General features: G+C 36.5%; 1 protein-coding gene across 1 annotated transcript in view; it reads left to right on the top strand.

Moving 5' to 3' along the window:
* Positions 1-3,039: 3,039 nt before the first annotated feature.
* Positions 3,040-27,296, top strand: part of KLHL4 (kelch like family member 4) — a 90,410-nt gene continuing 66,153 nt past the window's right edge. The window contains exons 1-3 of the mRNA XM_007537942.2: positions 3,040-3,574; positions 16,075-16,242; positions 17,272-17,408. Of these exons, the coding sequence (XP_007538004.1) occupies positions 3,156-3,574; positions 16,075-16,242; positions 17,272-17,408 (724 nt within the window). The 5' untranslated portion in view covers positions 3,040-3,155. The remainder of the gene's footprint in view (positions 3,575-16,074; positions 16,243-17,271; positions 17,409-27,296) is intronic.

Here is a 27,296-nt window from a genome sequence, read left to right as displayed (position 1 = left end):
ATGTTTAGTTTTTCAGATATTGTGTGTAATATAAAGGCCTAAAATACAGATCATGAGTCCAGGGAATTTACCTAGAATCTTATCCTCCCAAATAAAATGAAAACAATTCATGACTAGTTGCCAATATCCACTGAAATACCTGCAGCTAATCAGAAGTACTGAAATTCATTTTCATTATTTATATGCTGAATATCTGAAGGAAGTAAGAAACTCACTAAGGAGATGAATGATAGATGCTAAAACTGAGCCTGTTGGAAAATTGGAAAATAGAGATAAAATTAATTGCTTTATAAGTGCCATAACATTAACTACATTATCAGTGTATACTGATTAATTTTGTGTTTTAAGGAAAAATAAAACTATTTTATCGGTCAGGTTTTTCCAGAAAAACTTAATCAAAAAGTGTGTGTGTTTGTGTGTGTGTGTGTGTGTGTGTGTATAAATGTGTGACATATCCAGATAGAGTGATACACAGAAGGGGAGGGGCAAAGGAGAGGGAGAAAGGAGCCACAGTACTGATGTTTCTTTAATGTGATGGATGCTGGGCTAGAACCTGGTGTGAAATTATGACAAAGCAATGCTCTATTCAAGTGATCTATTTTGCTTACCTGGGCTATTCATGTTCAAAATCCAGTCACTTAGAGAAGACATCTCTTCTAGCCTTAACTAACTTTGGAAAAAATGTTCTGAGGCTAAGGTAATAATTCAGCTTGTTAGGGCACCAAAATGTATACCTGAGGCCCCAGGGTTCACAGATTCGACTCCTAGAAACATCTTACACCAGAACTGGATAGTTTTCTGGTCCGCTTTTCCTCTTCTCATTCTCTTCTTTGTAATAAACAAATAAGCTTAAAGCATTTTTTTAAAAAATAAAAGTAATATTATCTTTCATTATGCATAAACTTAACATAGTTTCCACATACCCTACTGTGATATGTATATTTATTTGTAGGTAGCAAAATTTCATCTGTTCTTGAAATTGTTTAGGTTTTCAAAATTAATTAATATAAAGATCTTCACATTTTCAGTTTAAAAAACAAACTATCATCCTTTAAGAGATGTCTAGTGACAAAATTTTTTGCCTTGGGAGTCAGGTGGTAGTGCAGCTGGTTAAGCGCACGTGGCACAAAGCTCAAGGACCAAAGTCAGAATCCTCCAGCCCCGGCTCCCCACCTGCAAGGGAGTCGCTTCACAGGGGGTGAAGCAGGTCTGCAGGTGTCTATCTTTCTCTCTCTCTCTCTCTCTCTCTATCTTCCCCTCCTCTTTCCATTTCTCTCTGTCCTATCCAACAACAAAGACATCAATAACAACAATAATAATTACAACAATAAAATAAGGCAACAAAAGGGAATAAATAAATAAGTAAAAATCTTTTTAAAAGCTAATTTTTTTCTTAATGATCCAAGTAAATTTATTTTTTATTTATATAATTTTTATGTATGTCCATGATTGTTCAACAATTTGTTTGGCTTTGTATGTTAACTATTTTCAGCCACCAGGTTCCAGATGTCATCAGGATGCCAGTCAGGCTTCCCTGGACTGAAGACCCCACCAATGTGTCCTGGAGCTCTGTTTCCCCAGAGACCCACCCTACTAGGGAAAGAGAGAGGCAGACTGGGAGTATGGACCAACCAGTCAACGTCCATGTTTAGCAGGGAAGCAATTACAAAAGCCAGACCTTCCACCTTCTGCAACCCACAAGGACCCATGCTCCCACAGGAATAGAAAATGGGAAATCTATTGGGAAGGGGATGGGATATGGAGATTAGGTGGCGGGAATTGTGTGGAGTTGTACCCCTCCTATCCTACAGTTTTGTTAATGTCTCCTTTCTTAAATAAAATAATAATAATAATAATAATAAAATGAAAATACTGACAAGACCATAGAATAAGAGGAGTACAATTCCACACAGTTCCTGCCACCATAATTCAGTATCCCATACCCTCCCTTTACAGCTTTCCTATTCTTTATCACTCTCGTAGTATGGTCCCAAGATCATTATGGGGTGCAGAAGGTGGAAGGTCTGTCTTCTGTAATTCTTTCCCCGCTGAACATGGGCATTGACAGGTTGATCCATACTCCCAGCCTGTCTCTCTTTCCCTAGTGAGGCGGGGGTCTGGGGAGGCAGTGCTCTAGGACACATTGGTGGAGCTGTCTGCCCAGGGAAGCCAGATTGGCATCATGATAGCATCTGAAACCTGGTGGCTGAAAAAGAGTTAAGATAGAAAGCAGAACAAATTGTTTACTACACTGAACCTAAAAGCTGGAATATTGCAGATGAAGATTTGGGGTCTCCATTTTGAGAAAAGCCAATAGGTCTATTTTAGGTATATTCCAAGGGGCCCATAACTTTACTAGTTTTTGCCTGAGCCATAAATTTTCTGAAGAGAAAGGCCCTGCAAATTAGCTCACCTCCTTAATATACCTACTTTGTTAAGAACACAACCCAGCTTCCATACAGGATCCCACCACACATTGGGGAAGCTTTGGTTCTGTGGCATCTGTCTCTGCCTCTCTGTTTTTACCTCTTTTGATCTGATAAAATCTTGCCAGAACCGTGGCATCCTGGGAACAAGAAAACAATTTTTTGTAAAACCCAAATTCTCTCGTAATAGCCCACTACTAGAAAATTTTCTAGGATAAATTTATACATTTTTAGAAGTGAGCTTCCAAGAAAGAAATCTGGCAAAATGTAGGGTGAATAGAGGGAATTCTGAAGGAAGTTAGTTTAGACACATAGTTTTTGTTCATCTACCTGGGTTTAAACTGTAATTGGGTTTTAACTATTTTAGTTAGGAAGAAGCTGGGTTGTATATTTGCAAGTCCAGGAGGGAGAGCTGCAAATGTGCAGATCTAGCAGCTGGAGTGTGTTGTGGCTACTGCTTTCCTGTGTTAAGCTGATTTACTTGTTTAAGGTCTGACCTCATCATCCTGTTAGCATGGATTCCCACCTACACTATGTGCTGCTTTCTTCTTCAGCTAGAAAGCTAGACAAACACTCACAGTGTACCACAAATAACAGGAGGTGGGGGGAGGCAATTGCTTTCTGCACTTACACTTTAATTAGTTCTGCAGAAGAAGCAAAGATATAAAAGATAACAAGGCTGCACTTCCTCTTCTGAGAGAGAAAACATTTGTCTTTCTTCCTGCAAATATGCCAGTGTCTGGCAAGAAAGAATTTGATGTGAAACAGATCCTAAGGCTACGGTGGAGGTGGTTTAGTCATACTTCTCAAGATTCACCCAACACTGGAAACTTCCTTCAACAGGAAGGATATGAGCATAGAGGGGCTCCAGTTCAGGGAAGGTTGAAAAACCACTCTAGGGACAGAAAAGGACTGAAGAAAAGCAGTAGTCCTGTCCACCACATACTGGCACAAGTGCCCGAACCAACCTTTACACATCAAAAAACCTTTCCTTCTTGGCACCAACACAATTTGATAGAATATTTTCAACCAAATGAAGATACTCCTAAAGCATTTCCAGAGGACAATTTCTTCCAAGAAGCATGTGAGAAGCACTCACAGGATTTGGATATGATGCCTGGTGAAAATACAGGAGAATCTACAGTGAGGTAGGTGTTTTCTCCCAAATAAATGAAAACTATAATTTAGGATAATTTATTTTGCCACAGTTTACATTAGTGTTTAAATGGGAGAACTGAAAAGTCTCTGAATTTTAAGTGATGAGTCAGTTTCCCAAGAAACTTTATAAGTATAGAAAAAAATGTATTTGATAATCAACAGATAACATTTAAACTTGTGAATTAATTTATCTCATTCTACCTGTAATTATGTTTCAAATATAAGAAGTTTTTACTATTAATAATTCCTTATAAATATTTTATTAATTGATTTTGAATTTTATACAGGTATAAATAATCACAAAGAACTCTTTCTGACTGTGAGCCAGGCCAACCCTGAAAAAAATAATAGCTCTACTATTCAGCACATTCTTATCAGCTCCTTAGTACATGCTTGCTATACTGATACTTGATAAATTGTTATATATATATGTGAGAATATTGAACAATTTCCTTTGACATTTGAGATTTATTTCAGATTGTATTAATTTTGTGACTAGTTCTCAATCATGAACTTATTTTGTATGCATTAATTAAAAATGCTGCTTGTAGCAGTAAAATATTAAAGTAGGAAATAAAACATATCAGTTATTTCAGGAAATGAAGTTATAAGTATAGTTTCAGTAAAGTTTATAGACTATTTTATCACTTATGTATTCATTGACATTGCTAAAATGAGGAAATATTTGTTTTTCTTCTAACACTGTATTATTACATCTTTATATATACTTTATATTTAATATGTTATTTTTATTTTTTGTCATCAGCATATTATATTTTCTCAAAACATTTTTAAATACAATTACTAACACTGGCAATGTAATCAAGATGAAAAAGAGCTATAGAAAAAAAATATTGTATGCTTTGAATTGCAATTATGTCCAACATGAAGTTATGCTGATTTATATGCTGGCATTTGATATCCCTGTATTCCATATACTATGTCTCTTCATAAATACTGAAGAGAAAATAAGCAAATTTAATTCATGATATTTTTTTCAGTAATTTCAGAACATAATATTAATGCTAGAAGAAGCATAGTGATTTTAAAATTACCACATCTCACCATCAACAAAAATATGAAACATTGTTGATTGTGGAGGTGAATAAATATATCTGACTGTTATAAAGAAAATTAAATGATCTATAGTGAACAGCTGTCAAAATAATTTGAGGGTCCTGAGTTAACTTTCTAGCATGAGAAAATTTACATAAATTAAATTTATAATGCAATAAATTAAGTTGCCAAGAGAAAATGTAAATGTCGCACAAAATGTAAACTGGAAAGTCTAACAAGTAATATTCTTAAAATATATTGATTTTATTTGTCATAGAAATATTTTGTTACAATGCAAATTTAGTCATTTTTCATAATTAATATATGGAATGGTTTTATAGGTGTTCTAAGGATATTTTAAGTGGAGTGAAGGGGTAAATTGTGGACTTTATTAGTTGAAATATGATAGCTTGCTAGCCCATATAATTATCCAATCTAAATTTTCATATCTTAGTACTGACATAATTAACAAGTAGGGTTTTTTTGTAATTGTTTCCCTTTATTTTTATAGAGACAGTAAGATGATAGAGAGAGAGACAGAATAATGAAAAGAAAGAGGTCCACCTGCAACACTGCTCCAATACTTGTAAAACACCCCCTGCAGGTGGGGACTGTGGGCTTGAATCACCTGGGTCTTCCTTTATAGTAACTTATGTACTTTACTGGGTGTACCACTCTGGTCCCAAGAAGCAGGTTTCATATGTCCTCTTTCTCTAATACCTCTATCCTTTTTTTTTTTTTTAAGCATTATTACAGAGCAAGAGTTAAGGATACTGACAAGTAGACAACATTCTGCCATTCCCTCAAAAGATTTCTTTTGCTTTTAAAACAAACCTAGGGAGTCAGGCAGTAGTGCAGTGGGTTAAGCTCACGTGGCACAAAGCTCAAAGACCTGTGTAAGGATCCCCAGTTGGAGCCCCCAGCTGCCCACAGGCAGGGGAGTCACTTCACAGGTGGTGAAGCAGATCTGCAGGTGTCTTTCTCTCCCCCTTTCTGTCTTCCCTCCTCTTTCCATTTCTCTTTGTCCTATCTTTCTCTCCCCCTGTCTTCCCTTCCTATCTCCATTTCTCTCTGTCCTATCCAACAACGACAACATCATCAAGAACAACAATAATAACTACAACAACAATGAAAAACGACAAGGGCAACAAAAGGGAAAATAAATAAATAAATAAATAAATAAATATTAAAAAAATTTTAAAAAACGAAGTCAATGTGGAGAATTATCACACTAAAACAAAATGAGTTCCAACATTCAGGAAAAAGAATGGTTTTTAAGCTATGTTGCTTTCTACGGATATTGCAGGAAATATATAAAGAATGAACTTATTTTGCCTACTAACTGTGTCTTTGCTTCTTTCTGCCTGTCTTCCTCAATCTTCTTTCTTTTCTTCATTTAAATTGCAGCATTCTAAATATAAAAACAAGTCTTATGATTGTATTCCCTTCTTATATGTTGGAATAATTTAGTTTTACACACACATATATGATTTCATAATTACAAAGGTATATTCCAATGTTGTTTTGTTTTAGATAAGTGAAATAAATTTTCTAAGACAAATTAAACTCTGTCTTCATTATTTTAGATATTGTTGAATTAAAAATGCTGATGGTTTATGTATAATCCAAAATAACGTGTTCCAGTATAATGTTAGAGATTCATAGGAATGTCTAGTTTTAACATATTGGAATGAACAGGAATCATGCCTTCATCCTGCATACTGCAGCTTAAGGCTTCTTCATAATCTACCAACTATATATAATTTTATTTGTCTTTGTGCCTATTGAACTGTTAGATAAGACTCCAAATTCCCTCTCAAATTGGGTTCTTTCCAATTTTCTGCTGGGGAAAATGAGAGAGAGAGAGAGAGAGAGAGAGAGAGAGAGAGAGAGAGAGAGAGAGAGGGATTGTATAATGGGAAATTCCAAACAAAGGAGTATTAGAGTAATATGATTTAAAAATCATTAAAAAATCATTCCACAGATACTGAGTACTGGTATATAAGGCATATTTCTAAATTCTAGGCATTAGGATAAAACTGGAACAAAGCTGAGGACCTATTTTTTTTTTTTTTTTTTTTTTTTGGGTCGCTGAGGACCTATTTTTATGAAATATATATTCTTATAGTCAATTCATTCTTTCTTTGTCTCTTCCTTCCTTGATTACTTTCTTTATTTCATCTCCCAGTTTTTCTTGTTTTTGCTATTAAGGTTGTGGCTTCACTTACCTGCTATTTTACAGCTTTGACCCACTTATTTAATTCAGATACAGAGACAGAGAGAAGGGGACCTCAACACCAAAGTTTCTCTTGTCATACCTCCTCCCTGTATCTGATTCTAATATTTGAATCTGGGTCGCTAGCATCCTAATGCAATCACAGTACCCAGTGAGATATCCTTCCACTCTCAGAATTTATATTCTAATGTGAGAGAAAGACAATAAAACCAAGTAAAATATAATACTTAAGTTGGTATATTAGTTAGAATAAAAAGCAAATTAAGAGTAATTGAAGGATACCCCTTCATACAGGGATGGTAATATTTGTATAGACATTTTAATAAACTGAAGTGGAAAGCCACTAGTATATCTGATTAAAGAGTTCAAAGCAAGTAAGAAGTACTACTTCTATTGAACAAACATGTTATTAGCCATCATCTATTCATCATTTTTATTCACATAAATACTGATATTTCTACACAATCTATTGGCTTAATGTGCAAAATATCCTTTAGTTGGCAAAATTAAATTACCCTAACACGTTCATTATAGTGATTTTAAAATCACATGCATGGTCACAGGGGTGACATTCCAGTCATCCTGTAACCATGATACCATTTTCTCATCTATAGATCTGACTTGTCTGCTAGCAGACTACATGCCTCATGTACAGAGACCTGTGCCGTTTGTAAAAACAGACACAGGATGATGCTTTTGCCTTTTTAACAAAGGTATTCAGATGGGGTTAAAGGTATTATATGTCTCATCCTCAACATAATCCAACAGTGAAATATAATACTCTTGTAAAATATGCAAATGAAAATTCCACAACATGATTTTCTTTCTTTTCTTTCCCTTTATGTGTGTGAGTAAGCTACACATTTACAAGGAAAACTTTCCAGGAAGACATAATAGCAATATTGAGAACCCTAGTATTAGAGTATGTTTAATATGTTCAAACACATGAGGTCACTGAAACTGGAGTTCTCAGTGGGGAAAGAGATGTGATAATTTTAGAAAGGTAATCATAAATCAATAATAATACATTATTTAAAATTAAATCATGTATAGATACTGTGTACCAGGTACTAAATCCTTTATATTGTTCTCATTCCTCCAAGGTAACTCTCTTAATGTGGAGATAGTGTTCAAATTTACAGATAGCATTTCTCCATCTATTAGTTTGTTGGACACCTCATACTGCTTTGGTTTAACTTCTTTTTCTGTTATTTTGTCATGGCTAGAACTTGACAACTCTAGTATGACTTTTCTAATTCAAAGAGAGAGTAACATATGCTATTATGAATATAAGTGTGCAAAAATCTCATTGTTATAGCTCAAATTTGGAAGCAACCTATATGTCCAACAAAAAAGATAAGTGACTAAGAAAGATGTGGTATATATGCATAGTGGAATACTACTCAGCTGTTAACAATGATGATATCACCTTCACATCATTTAGTACGAAGCTTGATGGAATCATGTAAAGTGGGTTAAGACAAAAGAGGAAGATGAATTAGAGATGATCTCACTCATGAGCAGAACTTTACAAATAATAACAGGAAGTGGTAACAAAGGAAAACGTGTACTGGGTTTGGTGAATTGCACCAAAGCAAAGGACTTTGAGGAAGGAGGACAAGGAAAGAGCTGGAGGAGAGAAAGCTTTGGGTGCATGACAATGGAAAAGTACCCAAGTGGAGGGTGAGAGTGTTTTGCAGACACCTATCATGGCAAGACAAGAAATTGTACTCATATGACAACAGCTGTATCATAAACCATTAACCACCCAATACAAAAATAGCAGTGATAGAGAGGGAAAGACTATCCATCTCGCCCCTGCCCTTTTTAGTGGGAGTTCTGCTAGAAACTGTGTGGTATGTATGGAAGAACAGACACAATCTAAAGTGGTCTGGCTCACCGGTTGCTTTTGTTTTCTTCTTCTGAGAAAAAAAAATATTTAATTTTCTAAAGTTTAGAGTTAACCTTGCTTTAATTAATATATAGTTCACTATTCACCATAAAATATGATAGATAGATGATAGATGAATGATAGATAGATAGATAGATAGATAGATAGACAGATAGATAGATAGAAATATGCCTATACAATTGCTTTACCATTAGGGAAACTTCCATCCTGCAGGTGAGGACTGTGGGATTAAAACCCAGTAATTCTGCATGGTAGCATGTGTATTCAATCAGCCCCTAATTTTAACTGTTAATCCTTAAAATTTAAAGACCTTGCAGAGCAAATTGACCATCCTATATAAAAATTTATTTCCAATATATCATTGTTAATATTTATGCTTCATCTTCTTTAGTTATTATTTGCCAAGTTTTTTTTTAATTAGGCCTATTAACGGTTTATAGTAAATGTAGTTGTTGGTACATGTGTCTAATTTCTCAGATTTCTTCAAACACTCTCACCCCCAGCTTAAGTCCTTCTTTACCATCATGCACAGGACCCGAAAGCCCCCACCCAGAGTCCTTTACTTTGGTTTTATACACCAAACCCAGTTCAAGTTTAACTTTGTATTTACCCTTTCTCTTCTTATTTGTTAACTTCTGTCATAAATAAGGTCATCCTATATTCATCATTCACTTTCTGGCTTATCTCAACATGATTCTTTTAAGCTTCATGCAAGATGAGGTAAAGGTTTATTCACTACTCTTAAGAACAAAACCTGAAAGCAACTCGGTGTACAAAAACAGATGAGTGGTTAGGAAAACTGAGGTATACATAAACAATGGAATATTATTTTGCCATGTATTTAAAATAAGTTTCACAGTCAATGTGCTGAGAGTACAAAAAGAGCCTATAGTAGCAAGGAATAGTGTTTCTCCTAGGGACTTAAGAGGAGACAGGGCACATTCAACTGATCTGATGAACTGCATCATAGGTTATCATATAGGCATTGAGTATAAGTGCTTTTCTTTTTTTTTTTCTTTTTCTTTTAAGTATAATAGAATTCTGAAGGACTTCTCAATTTGGGCTAAAAATTCTAAAGGCAGCAGACATTTGTTTAATTGGTTGGTTCACTCTGATTTTATTTCTGTATAACAAAAACACTAAGAGAAGTACAAAATTACTTTAAATTTTCTCCCCATATTTCCTTATCAAACAGTGAACAGCTAGCCCAGATGTATTTTGGAGGTGATTGCTCACCTTTAAACTCGAACTAAGTATAGAACATCCTTGATAACTCTCTGTTCAATATTAGTATCACTGAAACTTTTTCATGTTTGTAGTTATTATTTAAAAAAATTATTTTTGCCTCCAGGGTTATCGCTGGGGCTCGGTACCTTCACCACGAATCCACTGCTCCTGGAGGTCGTTTTTCCCATTTTGTTGCCCTTGTTGTTGCTATAGCTGTTGTTGTTGTTGGATAGGACAGAGAGAAGTCAAGAGAGGATGGGAAGACAGAGAGGTTAGAGAAAGATAGACACCTGCAGACTGCTTCACTGCTTGTGAGGCAACCCCCTGCAGGTGAGGGACTGGGGGATCTAACCCCTTCACCATCCTTGCATTTTGTGCCATGTGCTACCTTCCCACTCCACAGCCCTTTATACTTCTGTACATATATTCACTAATTCATTCACTGGCTGCTTTGAAAACCAGAAAACAGATTGTAAAACAAGTCCCAGCAATTCTTTTTGTATCTTGACAGAAATAAGAGCCAGTTCTCTACCTGAGTAATCTACCGTTCTTACTCACAAACCACTGATGAAACTTTACTATAGATGAGTGCCAGACTAAAGTTCCCTGCTAGGGCAGAGGTGATATTGGCTCTGACTGCAGCAGCAGAAGCAGTCAGTGTTGGTAATATTGATAACTACAATGGTGATATCCTAATTTAATGGTGTGGAAGAGAACAGTGAATAGTAGCTAAAAAAATATCAAGTTTTCGTTGGAAATTGTTTTTTAAAATTAATTTCCCAAGGGAAAATTAGTCTGGTACTCATCTGAAATGAAGTTTCATCAGTGGTTTTGTGATTAAGAACACTGGATTACTCAGGTAGAGAACCAATTGTTATTCTTTTTTTAGAGAATCAGACATAATTGGAAGATACTATATGTCACCTGCAATGTTGGATCAAGACAACAGCTTGAAGGAAACACAAAATTCAGAACTATGTAAATCACCTGATGAATACTCAAAGTTATTATCTTAGATATGTTCACTGAATTGAGAAGAATTGTAGAGGGATGCAAGAAATTCAGATAAATAAAAAAGAAAATGAATAGATAAGTTAATAGTAGCAATCAGAAGAATAGTGAAGTAACAGAGCCAAAAGTCACAGAAGAGTAGAACATCTGCAGAAAGACACACACAAAAAAAAACTGAAGTGGAGAATAAGAATAAGAAAAAGATAGAAATAATCCAAAAAGACAACAAAAAGAAAAATACTGAAACAAAGATAATATTATGGGACAGTATCAAGAAGGTTACAAAAAAGTGAAAAGGGACACAATTCAAATTTAAAGAAATTTTACTTCATGATTTCCCCAAATTAAAGAAGGGAGTGGGCCCCAGAATCAGGAGTATTGAAAGGATACAAGAAAAATTAATATAGATTTCAGTTGACAGTGGCACATTATAGAGGTTAAAATCACAAAGAGCAAAGAGATAATTCTAAAAGTTTCTAGAGAGTAGCATAGTAATTTATAAAGAAAATCCCAAAAGACTGTTAGCTGATTTTCAACTGAAACTCTAGAAGACAGACAAAACTGGAATCCTATATTCAATGTTCTGAATGGGGAAATCCTTTACCCTTCAACTTTTTTTATTGTCATATATTTAGACCAAGTTTGATGGTGACACAAAGACAAGTTATAAATAGATGTCTTTGTAGCTGATTACATTAACTAACTTTATTTTGATAATCATATGACCACTAACCTGGACATACAAGAGATACTAAATGGGCCTCACATGAAATTTAAACATAGAATGACCTCATTCATGTGGGGTAAATGAATAAATCAAGTACAGTAAGCAAATCGGACAACATAACTGAAATTAACAAACGGTTATGGGGTTACCTATAGAGAAGGGAGTAGTTAAGTGGACTTTGAAAATATTTTTGTGCTTTTGTGATACTTGTGGTGAAGCAACACATTTTTTCTTTTTTTTGTCTTTTCTTTCTTTTTTTAATATTTATTTTCCCTCTTTGTTGCCCTTCTTTTATTGTTATAGTTATTATTGTTGTTGTTATTGATGTCATTGTTGGATAGGATAGAGAGAGATGAAGACAGGAGGGGAAGACAGAGGGGGAGAGAAAGCTAGACACTTGCAGACCTGCTTCACCACCTATGAAGCGACTCCCCTGCAGGTAGGGAGCTGGGGGCTCCAATCTGGATCCTTACGCTGGTCCTTGGGCTTTGTGCCACGTGAGTTTAACCTGCTGCACTACTGCCCAACCACCAAAGCAACACATTTTAAGGACATTACAAATTGCACTTTTTTGTTCCTTTTCTTTTTTTCTTGTTTTATTTTATTATTACTCTGTAGTTCATAGGACAGAAATAAATTGAGAAAATAGAGGGAGATGAAGAAGGTCAGATAAGGAATGACACCTGGAACACTGCTTCTCCACTTGTAAAGCTTGTCCCTTGGTGATGGAGGCTGGGGGCTTGAACCTGGGTCTTTGCACATGATAACATGTGTGATCAACCAAGAGTACCACTTCAAACCCCCCCCACACACACACACACACAAATTGTACTTTTAAAGTACAATTTGGTTTAAATCCCCTCTGCTTAACACTATTCTATTTACGTAACCACTTCATTATATTTACATAACTAGTGCAGCACTATTGTCGGGTTGTGTCGCGGGGGAGAGAACTCGACCAGAGCCAACCTGGGCTGCTGCTTACTCAGCTACATGGGAGGGGAACCAGGAACTCGTGGCTGAGTGGGAACGCAATGCAATGCCTTTATTGATCAGAGAAAACGCCTTTATACCTTCTGAAATGGAAGTGACAGATCGGGGAAGGAAATGGGTAGGAGAGGGGGTGGAGAAAAGAAAAGAGAGCGAAGGTAGCAAGCTTCCATCTAATCAGTGGGGATTAAACCAGTACCCTGTAGGCAGGGCAGGTCTCAGGCAAAACAATGATTATGTAAATAGACCACAACATTAAGCAATGCAGGGGACCTGGCATAATGACCGACACACTATAGGCTTGAAAACCAAAGTCACCTAAAAAACAAATGAAAACTAATGTTAAATTTAATATATATATCCTAACAAAGTAGCTGATTACAAGCTATCAGAATATTTGGGACAGGACATTTGCTATCCATGGCATTCCAATTTATATCCTGTCTCCTCCTTCATTTTTAAAAAAGCAAACTTGTAGGACTGTGGTGGCCAGATAAGGCTTGATGCCTTCTTATTCCCCAGAAAAATCTCTTCTGTCAGCATACAGCCACATGCACAAAGACACACACACACTGACGCACACACACACACACACACACACACACACACACACACACACACTTTTTTCCCCCTCTTTCCTTGATAGGACAGAAAAATTGAAAGGGGAAAAGGAGATAAAAAGGGAGAGAGACAATTATACACAGTACTTGCTTCACCACTTCCTGAACCCTCCCCAAAGGAGGGGCTGACAAAATTTCTTAATAGGACTCCCTGTCCTGTGCTGGTATTTTACTGATAATTTATTACACTGTTTATTTTTTCTTTCATTTTAAAAATTTTTTTAATTTATAAAAAGGAAACATTGACTAAACCATAGGGTAAAAGGGGTACAACTTCACACAATTCTCACTACCAGAACTCTGTATTGATGCCTTCCCATGATAGCTTTCCTATTCTTTAACCCTCTGGTAGTATGGACCCAAGGTCATTGTGGGATGCACAAAGTGGAAGGTCTGGCTTCTGTAGTTGCTTCCCTACTGAACATGGGCGTTGACAGGTTGATCCATACTGTGGATCCATACTGTGTGGGAGGGTGTTGTTTTCGATGGGTTAGGTTGTTTTCGCCAGGCTGGCTTCATGGGCGGGTAACAGACGACCAGGAACTCATGGTTGAGCTGTAGGCAGTACCTCTTTATTCATGCAGGACGTAGCACAATCTAAGACGAGCTAAGCTAAACTCAAGTACCCTAAAACTCACAATGCTGTCTTTATATATACTTGCCAAGTAGGGTGGAAACAGGATGTGACATAGAGAGGGTGGAGAGAAAAGTGACTGGTGAAAATCAGAGTGTGACAAGGAGGGGGTGGAGCAGGCGAGAATCCTATCACTGAACCACCAATGCCCTGGAGGGAGGGTGGAACTTGTTAACAGTGGTTATGTAAATAGAATGAAGTGGTTATGTAAATAGAATAGTGTTAAGCAGAGGGGATTTAAACCAAATGAAACAGAAGGGGTCTCATGCATACCAACAGGAGGGCTCTGGGGAAGTGGAGCTCTAGTATGTATTGGTGGGGTTGTCTGACCATGGAAGTCTGGTCAGCATCATACTAGCATTTGGAACCTGGTGGTTGAAAAGAGATAACATACAAAGCCAAACAAATTGTTGGCAAATTATGGACTTAAAGGCTGGACTAGTGCAGATGAAGAGTTGGGGTTCCTCCATTTTGTAGGTAGCTAGTAGGCATATTTTAGTTATATTCCAAAGGGCCTGTGGTTATGCAAGTGTTTTTTGTTTGTTTTGCTTTTTTTTCCTGAGCGTGAGCCTGAACCTGAACTGAAATCTGATACGCAGGTGGACCCTAATTATCATCTGGGGAGATTAAGTCATGGCTGGCAGAAGGACCAGAAAGCTGGATCAGGGAAGAGAGTAGCTCCCAAATATGGGAAAGGTGTATAAATACTGTTGACTATAAACCCCATAAATTTGATGAGATCTGGAGCCCATATTCAGCTTACAAGCCTATGTGACCTCTGCATCCCTCTAGATTTGAGCTCACATTCTGTGGTCATGAGTAGGAATGTTCCAAGCTGCCCTAATATCAGGACCCATCTTCCTCAGGCGTAGCATAGAGTATATTGCTAGCCTCCCCTGAGAGAATGGAACATTCTCTACCATTGTTGATCCAAGTTGAGGGCAAGGTCATATGGGGGTCCACAAAGAGGTCTATTGTGTTGCTCCTGAGAGAAATGAACGGTAACAATGGAGAGAGGGATTTATTCAAGGTCTAGGCCCATCATTTCTGTTTGGGAATCTCAGGACTCCCCGACTAGGGACACAGCTGATGGGGTAGCCTGATAGTGACTAAAGAGTCATAGTTAAAGTATGCCAGTCTCTTGCCCTTATTCAGCTTTTGCAGCCCTTGCTTTTATGAGTTTAACTTTGGAGTGAGTGAGAGAACTGTAATAAGAAGTAGGTGAGGAGGGTTTCTAAGTCTAAATAAACACTATTTCATTATGAACTTTATACTGACTCACAGATTATTATGTATTATGTAGACACTATTTCATTATGAACTTTATACTGACTAGCAGATTATTGTGTTTTTTGCTTTCAGGTATATATTTTGCCCTAATTTATGGATACATGTGAACATATGCTCTATCTTATGGGACCTGGTCTATATCTAAGTTTTGGGACTTTGTTAGGATGTGAACCTCCTGGAATGGGATTAGAGACTACCATGAAAGAAAAGGTCTCACCTCAGTAATGAGGGTGAAGGGTTGATATTCCAGGCCTGACATCTCTGGACACAGTCTGAAGTGAAGCATGCTGAGGTGGTACTCGTTGCGTTGATTAGGTTGGGATGGGCGGATGCAATATCATTTGGTATGGATTGAGAGAAGCATGCAGGAAAGTATGCCCCACTCATAAATTAGTGTGAATGTGTGTGTGTATGTGTGTGTGTATTTGCGTGTATAATATACTATCTAGGGAAGGTTGATATATTTTAAATTGCATCATGGAGATTTTGAACCCAAGGTTCTTCAAGAAATATTTTATGTGTAGTGAATGAATATTTCATATAAAAAATAGGACATGCACAAATTTAAGTGTATTTTGATTTATGCTAGTCTTTCGTGACTAATGATGTAATTTTTGACAAATACTAACCATAGTACTTCACTGTAATCGTAGGCTTGGCAGTAATTATAGTGAAATATTTAAGATTAACAGATTAAAAAAATTACCTACTTTAGAAATAATTTTCTTAAGTTTCTACAGGTTATTTTCATACTCACTGAGAATGAACCAAATAATTATTCTTATAGATTAGCTCCACAACATCCTGAAATAATGAATGTTAAGAGACTTGAGGAGAAGTTCCACACTATTGACCATGCAGAGAAAACTCTAAATAAAATGGAAAACTACCTGAAAGAAAAACAGCTGTGTGATGTGAAACTCATTGCTGGACATCTTCGAATTCCTGCACATCGGTACGTATCCTAATTCAGAAAAAAATAGGTTGAATAGAATGAATTATGACTGGAAAGCCAGACCACTAATTATGAATTGAAATACTGGAAAGCAGACTTATGCCATTTTATATTGAAAAATAATTATCATATATAAATAATTATCTTCTATATCTAGAAAAGCAGTTTAAATTGATGAAGAAAATAAAAATGCTTTAAAATAAAATTAATTTGTATATTTAATTTCATTATATGTAAGTTAATTGTGAAACAATTTTTTGTTTTTATTTTTATATACTTATTTCACTTATTAATTTTAGGTGGAGATATAGAGGTAAAGCAGAGAGAGAGAGAAAGAGAGTATAAGAGATCTCAATGCTGAAGCCTCCTTTAATGGTTTCAAACCTGGTTTGCACAAATGACAATGGCAAAGCAGTGTATGATACAATTAAGCTATTTTGCTGGGCCAATTAAGTATCTATTATCAATTAAGTATTTATGAGAGAGAGAGAGAGAAAGAGAGAGAGAGAGAGGGAGAGAGAGAGGGGAGAGAGGGGGGAGAGAGAAAGGGGAGAGAGAGAGAGAGAGAGAGAGAGAGAGAGAGAGAGAGGAGCACCACTCACCTTATTGCAGTGCCAGGGACTGAAAGTGGGATTTCTGAAGAATCTGACATGCAAATTCTGTACTGTATCTTGATCCAGGACCACGCCGTAGTACACTGGGAAAAGCACACACCTGGGTTCAAGCTCCTGGCCCCACCTATAGGGAGAAAGCTTCACTAGCTGTGAAGCTGTGCTTCAAGGGTCTTTCTTTTACTCTACTTTATCTCCTTTGTCCTTTTCAATTTCTCTCTGTATGTATCTAAAATGTAAATAATAAAATAAACACATTTATATGTTTTTTAAAAAAGCATGTTGCTCTATCTTTCAGTGTTTGAACTGTGATTTATTCAGAAAACAGACACATGTTAGAATATCACTGACTGTATTTTATGCTTTCCAATACAATTCCAGTATAATTTGTGTTCCTATAAATCACTACTATTTACAGATTGGTTCTCAGTGCAGTTTCTGACTATTTTGCTGCAATGTTCACCAACGATGTGCTTGAAGCCCAACAAGAAGAGGTCAAGATGGAAGGAATTGATCCCAATGCACTTAATTCTTTAGTGCAGTATGCTTATACAGGTAAGTTCTTCACATATAGTAAAGCATTATATCCTCATAATATCCATTAAAATATGCCATTATTATCATCATAATTATTGTTTTTAATTATTCAGAGTCTGTGTGATTAGACTTAAACATGTCAGTTAACTAACTTTCCTAAAGTAATGAGTTGTAAAGTTGGGTTCTAAATTCAATAGTATAAAAGATTAAGAGAAAATAATGGGGCCTGCTTAAGTGCATACATTGTCATGGGCCTGCTTAAGTGCAGAAATTGCCATGTGCAAGAACCCAGGTTCAAGCCCTCAGTTCCACTTGCAGGGGAAAGCTTCGCAAGTGGTGAATCAGGGTTGCAGGTGTCCCTATATTACCCTGCCCTCTCAATTTTTTTCTGTCTTATAAAATTAAGTAAATGAAGTTTAATTAAAAAATAAAAGTATGTCATGACTTAAACATAGATAAATAATATATGAAAACATTGTTATCATGACAGAATCTATCTAATTTAAGACAAAGATACAGAAACACAACTCTTCCTCATTTAAATGAAATAGGTGTATTCTCGTTTGTGAAAACAAGAATGGTAGGAGGATATTCAAATCTTACATAAGATATTTAGTCAGTCTTTTTCCATTAAAATTAGAAACTTATATTTATTTAAAATATAATACAAGACACAATTTAACACTTTACTATTAGATATAATTATAATATATTTTAATACTTAGAATTAATGCTTGATAGGAGTGAAAAATACACCTTTTAATCTACATATCAGCATTATCCCCTCCCACACTATGGCAATCACCTCTTTTTCCAAAAAATAAGCTTTCTCTCCTCTTTTATTTTTTGGTGGGGGCAGGGTTAGTAGTTTTTGGTAAATACAGTTGTTGATACATGAGTAAAATTTCTTAATTATCTATAAAACATTCTCACCACCTACCTAGGTCTTCCTCCACCATTATGCACCAGGACTTGAAAATGACCGCTACATCCCACCAGAGAAGATTGCTATTGTGTAATACACTAAACACAATCCAAGTTCTACTTTGTGTTTCCCCTTTCTGTTCTTGTTTTTTGCTTCTATCCGTGAGTGAGATCATTCCATATTTATTATTCTTTTGTTTTATTTAAGAAAGGATAAATTTAAAAAACCATAGGGTAGGAGGGGTACAATTCCACATAATTCCCGCCATCCAATCTCCATATCCCACCCCCTCCCCTGATAGTTTTCCCATTCTCTGTTCCTCTGGGAGCATGGACCCAGAAGCATTGTGGGTTGCAGAAGGTGGAAGGTCTGGCTTCTGTAATTGCTTCCCCACTGAACATGGACGTTGACTGGTTGGTCCATACTCCCAGTCTGCCTCTCTTTTTCCCTAGTAGGGTATGTGTCTGGGGAAGCAGAGCTCCAGGACACATTGGTGTAGTCTTCAGTCCAGGGAAGCCTGGCTGGCATACTGATGGCATCTGGAACCTGGTGACTGAAGAGAGCTAACATACAAAGCCAAACAAATTGTGGAGCAATCATGGACCCAAAGCTTGGAATAGTGAGAAGAAGTGTTAGGGGGGTACTCACTGCAAACTCTAGTGTGCTTCTGCTTTCAGGTATATATTTTGCAGTAGTTTACGGATACGTGTGAACATATGCTCTCTCACACAGAAACTGGTGTGTATCTAGGTTTTGGGACTTTGTTATGAAGTGAACCACCTAGGATGGAATTAGAGAATACTATGAAAGGAAAGGTCTCACCTGAGTAATGAAGCTGAAGGGTTGTCATTCCACACGTGAAGTCTCTGGACATAGTCTGAGCTGAAGTATGTTGAGGTGGCAATCGTTGTGTTGATTAGGTTGTGATCGGCTGATGCAATATTATTTGATATGGATTGAGAGACATACGGGAAAGTGGGCCCTATCCAAAGGTTCCAGGACTGGGGGAAGTAGAGGCTCTATAATGGGGATGTGAGGTTTCTGCTGTCTTAGGGTTCAAAAAGACAATCAATAGTTAATGTTATCATCACATTATTTGGTAATTGGGTTAACTTTGAAAAGTCCTTTTGTTAGGGTTTGCTGTACTGTACCCAGTATCTTGTATATAACTGTGCTATTGGTTGCTTCTGATCTACTTGGTCTAGGCTTTTGAGAGAGTCTGCATATCAATTACACTGCATATATTGAGAAAAGATTCAGTTTGTGTTTTGAAAAACTTCGAGACATACAATTAATTTTCCCCCTCTCATATTAATTACCTAGTGATTTAAATGACTACATTTTACTAGGAGTGTACATAAACACCATTCCCACCACCAAAAGACTGTGACCCATCCCTCCCACCCACTCCCACCCCCCTTGACCCAGGAAGCTGCATGTCTACCCCTCACCTCAGGGTTTTTACTTTGGTGCCCTACTTACAATTTGGTCAGGTCCTGCTTTTAGTTTCCCTTTCAGATCTTCTTCCTCAACTTCTGTAGATGAGTGGGATGATCCCATACTCAACTTTATCTTTCTTACTTAGCTCACTTAACATAATACCTTCTAACTCCGTCCAAGATGGGTCAGAGAAGGTGGGTTCATTATTCTTCGTAGCTGCATAGTATTCCATTGTGTATATATACCAAAGCTTTCTCAGCCACTCATCTGTTGTTGGGCACCTGGGTTGCTTCCAGGTTTTAGCTATTATGAATTGTGCTGCTATGAACATAGGAGTACACACCTCTTTTTGGCTGGGTGTTATGGAGTCCTTGGGGTATAAGCCCAGGAGAGGAATTACTGGATCATATGGAAGGTCCATGTCTAGCCTTCTGAGATTTTTCCAGACTGCTCTCCACAGAGGCTGTACCAATTTACATTCCGACCAGCAATGTAAAAGGGTTCCTCTGTCCCCACAACGTCTCCAGCATTTGTTGCTGCTGTCCTTTTTGATGTATGCATTATTCCACGAGTGAGGTGGTATGTTAGTGTTGTCTTAATTTGCATTTCTCTGACAATCAGTGACCTAGAGCAGTTTTTCATATGTTTGTTAGCCTTTTGGATCTCCTCTGAGCTGAATATTTTGTTCATATCCTCTGCCCATTTTTGGATGGGGTGATTTGCTTTTTTAGTGCTAAGTTTGCTGAGCTCTTTATATATTTTGGTGATTAGTTTCTTGTCTGATGTATGGCATGTGAAGATCTTCTCCCATTCTGTGAGGGGCCTCTTTGTTTGTTTAACAGTTTCTTTGGCTGTGCAGAAGCTTTTCAATTTGATGTAGTCTCATTGGTTTGTTTCTGCTTTAGTCTTCCTTGCAATTGGGTTTGATTCATCAAAGATGTCCTTGAGGTGTAGGGGGGAAAGTGTTGTACCAATGTTTTCCTCTAAGTATTTGATTGTTTCGGGTCTAACATCCAGGTCTTTGATCCATTTGGAGTTGATTTTTGTTTCCGGTGAGATAAAGTGGTTGAATTTCATTCTTCTTCATGTTACAACCCAGTTTTCCCAGCACCATTTATTAAAGAGAGCCTCCTACTTCCATTTAATCCTTTGGGACCCCTTATCAAAGATTAGATGTCCATAGGTGTGGGGATTTATTTCTGGGCTTTCAATTCTGTTCCACTGGTCTGTGTGCCTATTTTTGTTCCAGTACCATGCTTTTTTGATGATGATGGCTTTATAATATAGTTTAAGGTCTGGGAGTGTGATGCCTCCATTTCTGTTTCTTTTCTTTAAGATGGTCTTGGCAATTCTAGGTGTTTTCAGGTTCCAGATAAATGATTGCAGTGTTTGTTCTAGTCTCTTAAAGAAGCTTGGTGGAACTTTGATGGGTATTGCATTAAATTTGTATATGGTTCTGGGGAGAATATTCATTTTGATGATATTTATTCTTCCAATTTATTCTTCCAGCATGGGATATCTTTCCATTTCTTGGTATCAGTTTCTATTTCCTTGAGTAGCGACTCATAGTTTTCAGTTTACAAGTCTTTCACGTCTTTGGTCAACTTTATTCCTAGGTATTTGATTGATTTTGCTGAAACAGTAAACGGGAATGATTTCTGGATGTCTTCTTCTTCTTCAGATTTAGTGTTTGCATGAAGAAATGCCATTGATTTTTGTACATTGATTTTGTAGCCTGATACCTTGCTATATTGCCTAATAATTTCCAATAGTTTTCTGCTGGAGTCTTTATGTTTTTCTATGTATACTATCATATCATCTGCAAATAGTGAGAGCTTGACTTCTTCTCTTCCAATCTATGTTCTTTTGATTTCTTTCTCTTGCCTGATTGTTATGGCAAGAGCTTCCAATACTATGTTGAAGAGTAACAGTGACAATGGACAGCCCTGTCTAGTCCCCGATTTGAGGGGGAATGCTTTCAGCTTCTGTCCATTGAGTATGATTTTGGCTGTAGGTTTGCTATATATAGACTCCACTATCTTGAGGAATTCCCCATCTATTCCGATTTTTTGTAGAGTTTTGAGCATGAGTGGGTGTTGGATTTTGTCAAAGGCTTTCTCTGCATCTATTGAAATAATCATGTGGTTTTTGGCTTTGCTTTTATTGATGTGGTGAATGACATTGATTGACTTACATATGTTGAACCAGCCTTGCATTCCTGGGATGAATCCCACTTTGTCGTGATGAACAATCTTTTTGATATGTTGCTATATCCGGTTGGCCAAGATCTTTTTTAATATTTTGCTATCTATGTTCATCAGAGATATTGGTCTGTATTCTTCCTTTTTTGTTCTGTCTCTATCAGCTTTTGGTATCAGGGTGATGTTGGTTTCATAGAAGGTGTAAGGGAGTATACCTGTTTATTTAATTTTATGGAAAAGCTTAAGAAGTGTGGGTACTGTTTCCTGAAAGTTTTGTATAATTCGTTTGTGAAGCCATCTGGTCCAGGACTTTTGTTGTTGGGGAGATTCTTAATAACGGTTTCAATTTCTTTGTCTGTGATTGGTGCTTTTAGGTTTTGTAGTTCTTCTTGGTTCAGTTTTGGAAGGGCATATGTTTCTAGGAATTGTTCCATTTCTTCCAGAATCTCTAGCTTCTTGGCGTATAGTTCTTCATAGTAGTTTCACATGATTCTCTGCATTTCTGTGGTGTCAGCTGTAATATCTCCTCCATCATTTACAATTCTATTAATTTGAGTCTTCTCTCTCTTTTTTTTTTTTTTTTGGTGAATCTGGCTAGGGGTTTGTCAATTTTGTTTAATCTTTCAAAGAACCAACATTTGGCTTCATTGATCTTTTGTATAGTTCTTTATTTTCAATGTTGTTTATTTCTGCTCCAATTTTAGTGATTTCTGTCCTTCTGGTTGCTTTAGGGTTCCTTTATTCCTCTTACTCTAAGTCCTTGAAGTGTGCAGTAAGGTCGTTCATTTGAGCTTCTTCTTGGTGTTTAATATGTGATTGTATGGCTATAAGTTTCCCTCTCAGTTTAGCTGTGTCCCAAATATTTTGATAGGTTGTGTCTTCATTTTCATTAGTTTCCAGGAACATTTGAATTTCCTGCTTGAGTGTCTCTCTGACACAGTGGTTCTTAAGGAGTATGTTCTTTATTTTCCAAATTCTGTGACTTTTAATAATTTTTGGTTTGTTGTTTAATGTTAGTTTTACTCCACTGTGGTCTGAGAAGATACTTGGGATGATTTCGATGCTCTTGAAATTATTGATACTGTCTTTGTTGCCTAACATGTGGTCTATCCTTGAGTATGTGTTTTGTGCACTTGAAAAGAAGTTGTATTCCAGTTTTTGGCGTGAAGGTCTCTGAAAATGTCCAAGAGGTCTAGTCTGTAAATCTCTCCATTAAATTCTCTTGTATCTTTGTTGATTCTCTGCTTTGTTGATCTGTCTAAGTGTGAGAGTGGGGTATTGAAGTCTCCCACTATTATTGTATTACTATTGATGTATTTTTGAAATTCTTTCAGTAAGTGCTTGACATATTTTAATGGTCCTTCATTGGGTGCACAGATGTTAATAATTTTTAAGTCTTCTTGGCTGATTGATCCTCTAATCTTTATATAATATCCTTGCCTATCTTTTATTACTTTATTTAATTTAAAGTCTATTGTGTCTGAGATGAGAATGGCTGTTCCTGCCCATTTTTGTGGTCCTTTATGTATGATAGTTTTCCATTCTTTCACTTTAAGTTTGTGTTTATTTTGTTGTGACAGATGGGATTCTTGCATGCTGTATATGGTTGGGTTATGTTTTCTGATCCATCCCCCGACCCTGTGCTTTTTGATGGGTGAGTTTAAGCCATTTACATTTATTGATATTATGGATTTAATGCATTATAGTGCCATTGTTATAAAAAAATTTGCTCTGGTATATTGCAAGTATTATAGTGATGTTCTTGTTTATAAGAGGTCTTTTAGAACCTCTTTCAGGGCCGGCTTGGTGATGGTTGCCTCCTTTAACTGTTGTTTATCTAAGAAGGTTTTGATCCCTCCATCTAGTTTGAATGAAAGGCTAGTAGGATATATTATCCTTGGTTGAAACCCTTTTTCATTCAGGGCTCGATGGATATCTTGCCATTCTCTTGTGGCTTTAGAGTTTGAGTGGAGAAGTCTGCAGATAATCTTATGGTTTTTCCCCTTTATGTGACTTTTTGTTTCTCTCTTGCAGCCTTTAGGATCCTTTCTTTATCCTTACTCCTTCTCATTGTGACTATGATGTGTCTTGGTGTCTTCAGGTCTGGGTTGATTCTGTTTGGGACTCTCTGGGCCTCTTGAATCTTGATGTCCTTTCTGTTATTCAGGCCTGGGAAGTTTTCTTCTATTATTTCTCTAGAATGTTTCCTTCCCCTTCATCTCTTTCTTCCTCTGGCAGGCCAATTATACGAATGTTACTTCTTTTGAGATCATCCCATATGTTTCTTGTTGTTCATTTCAGTGTCTCTCAATCCCTTTTTGTGCTCTTTCACCTCTCTCTTAGTTTTCTCTAACTCATCCTCTGTCTGACTAATTCTGTTTTCTGCTTCTGTTAGTCTGCTTTCCCTTCCCTCAGCTTCTGTCTTCAGTTCAGCTATTTCAGCTTTAAGTTCTCTAATTGCCTCAAGATAATCAGTATTTACCTTGGGGGTCTCAACTGTTGTTTCCCTAATACTGCCATTCCTTTCTCCAATGTTGTTTTCATTTCTGTGATAATAAGTTTATTGTTGCTTGCATACTTTTCTTATCTATGGTTACTTCTGGCTGATTTGTAGTTTCTTCTGGGCTCTTGTCTTCATTCATTGGAGTAGCAGTTTTATTTTTTTTTTGATCTACCCATTTTTTTGATTTATATGTTTCTTTTTTTCTATGCTCTGTTGTTCCTCAATTGTTGTTTGAGTACAAGCAACACTGTACTAAATACCTTTATGGCAAATGAGCTCTCCAACCTCAGGAATTACAATAACAACTGAAGCATGTATTGAAGCAGTTTAATCACTACCAGTTAGCCAAACAATGTCTCCTGTCCATGAAAAAATAGCAACAAAGTCCATGTGAAGAAGAAAGAGAAAAGAAAGAAGGGATAGCCAGAATAGACAGTTATGCAAATCTACTATCCACTGGATATTCTAGGGGTAACAAGAGGAAAAAGGGAAGTAGAGCAGAGATACACACATAGAGAGTCTACCCTGAGTCAGATTTCTTCCCTAAAATAATTCACAAATTCAGAAAGGCAAAGAAGGAAGGAAGAAGTATATGACAAGTTAAAAAACAAAGAGAGAAACAAGAGAGAGAAAAGAGAAAAAGATAAGAAAAAGAGCTGTAATTAAAGAGCAGTGAAAGGAAAGTTTTTTTAATTGAATACTTTATTTTTTATTTTATTTTATTTTTTAATTAGCTAGGAGGAGGAAGAAGAGGAGAGTCTGTAGAGGAGGTAAGAGTAACGAGACAAGTTCCTCTCACAATAGATAAGATGCCCACTACCCTAGCAATGAAAGATACCCTAAGAGTTAATTCTGATCAACCTAAAGGGGGGGATATATGCCTTTATATAATATTAATAATAAAATAGAGCAGGGTAAAAAACCCTGTCTCAGATTGCCTCAAGCTTCCTGAGCAGAGGCAGCTGATTGTTAAGAAAGAAAAAAAAACCCTCAGGACTAGACAAGGATAGCAGGAATAGACAGTTATGCAAATCTACTATCCACTGTATATTCTAGGTTGTAGCTAAAGGAGAAAGGGAAGTTGAGCAGAGATACACACAGAGAGAGACCATTCGAAGTCAGATTTCTTCCCCAAAATAATTCCCAAACGTGTATCCATGAATTCAGAAAGCTGAAGGATTAAGGTAGAAAGGATGACAAGAATGATAAAAAGGAAAAAAAAAGAAAGAGAGAAAAAAGAAAAAGATAAGAAAGAAACAGTAATAAAATAGTGGTGAAAGGAAAATGTTTTTTATTTATTTATTTTTTATTATTTAATTAGCTATGCAGGGGGGGGGAGGGAGGGAGGGGAGCTGCCTGAGCAGAGGCAGCTGGTTGGCTACTTAGAGAAAAAAAGACCAAAGGTTTCAGAAGGGAATAGACTTAGAATGAATGATACCCCCTGGTGGGACAGGAATCTTGGTATGGAAAGAAGCTCAGCAGGGGAGCCTTCTAGGAGCTGGTCCCCAGGGACTGGTTATGGGGGGGTGCGCTTTGGGAATAATAATTAAAAAAAATTTTTTTTCCTTTCTTTTTACTCTATTTTTTTAACCCAAATTAAGTTATAGTTACCTCCTTGGTGTCACCACTAGGACTCCTTATTGACTGGCTTACTAAAGGCAGAAAATCCTACCGTTTTCCAGTCTATGTGGTCAGAGCTCAAGCCACTAGCAGCTTCTCAGTCTGCCATCTTCCCTCTCAGTCCATATTAATTATTCTTTTTCTGTCTTATCTTACTTAGTATTATCCCTTCAAGTACTATCTAAGTTGAATTGAAGAAGGTGGAATCATCATTCATCATTCATAAGAGCTGCATAGTATTTCATTGTGCATATATACTATAACTTTCTTAGCCACTGATCTATTGTTGGAAATCAATGCTGCTTACAAATTTGGGCTATTACAAATGGTGCTGCTATGAAAATAGATATACAAAGATCTCTTTGGATAAATATATTTGATTCCTTAAGATATATCTTTAGGAAAAAAATGGCTGGGTCATAGAGTAGGTCCATTCTAGACTGCTCTCTAGAGAGGGGGGCGAATATACACTCTTACCAGAAGTGTGGGAGAGTTCCATTGGTCCTGAACTCTCTCCAATATCTTTTGTTACTATCCTTTCTGATGACTGACATTCTCATAGTAATTAAGTGGTGTTATATTGTTGTATTTATTTGCATTTATCTGACAATGACTTGAGATTTTTTTCATATATATTTTCATTTTTTGTAATAGCTTCTTTGGTGAATATACTATGCATATATTCTTCCCACTTTTGGTTTGGGTTGATCATTTTTATGTTACTGAGTTTGTTGAGTTATTTATGTATTTTGATTATCAGCCTTTTGTCTGATGTACAGTATGCTGATTTCTCTCATTGTATAAGGAATAGTTTTTGTTTGGGTTGTGGTTTCTTTTGCCATGTCAAGATGTTCAATTAATATATATATATATATATATATATATATATATATGTATATTTTTCCTTGCATATAAGCTTGAGTCATTGATGGTTCCTATAAAAATTAGATGGAAAATAGTTCAGCCAAATAATTTCTGGTATAACAACCAAGTCCTTGATCTATTTGTAGTTTAGGTTTGTGGGTGATAAATTATAATGGTTCTTGGTTTCATTCTTCTGCACATTTCATCCCAATTTTTGTAGCATCGTTTGTTGAAGAGACTTTTCTTTTTGAAAAATTTTTATTATCTTTATTTATTGGATAGAGAAAGCTAGAAATTGGGAATGTAGGGGAGATAGAGATAGAGAGAGAAAGAGAAACACTTACAGTACTGCT

This window comes from Erinaceus europaeus, chromosome X (genome assembly GCF_950295315.1).
Source record: "Erinaceus europaeus chromosome X, mEriEur2.1, whole genome shotgun sequence".
NCBI lineage: Eukaryota > Metazoa > Chordata > Mammalia > Eulipotyphla > Erinaceidae > Erinaceus > Erinaceus europaeus.
The sequence above is the reverse complement of the archived record's forward strand: the minus strand, read 5'-3'. Positions and strand labels throughout refer to the sequence as shown.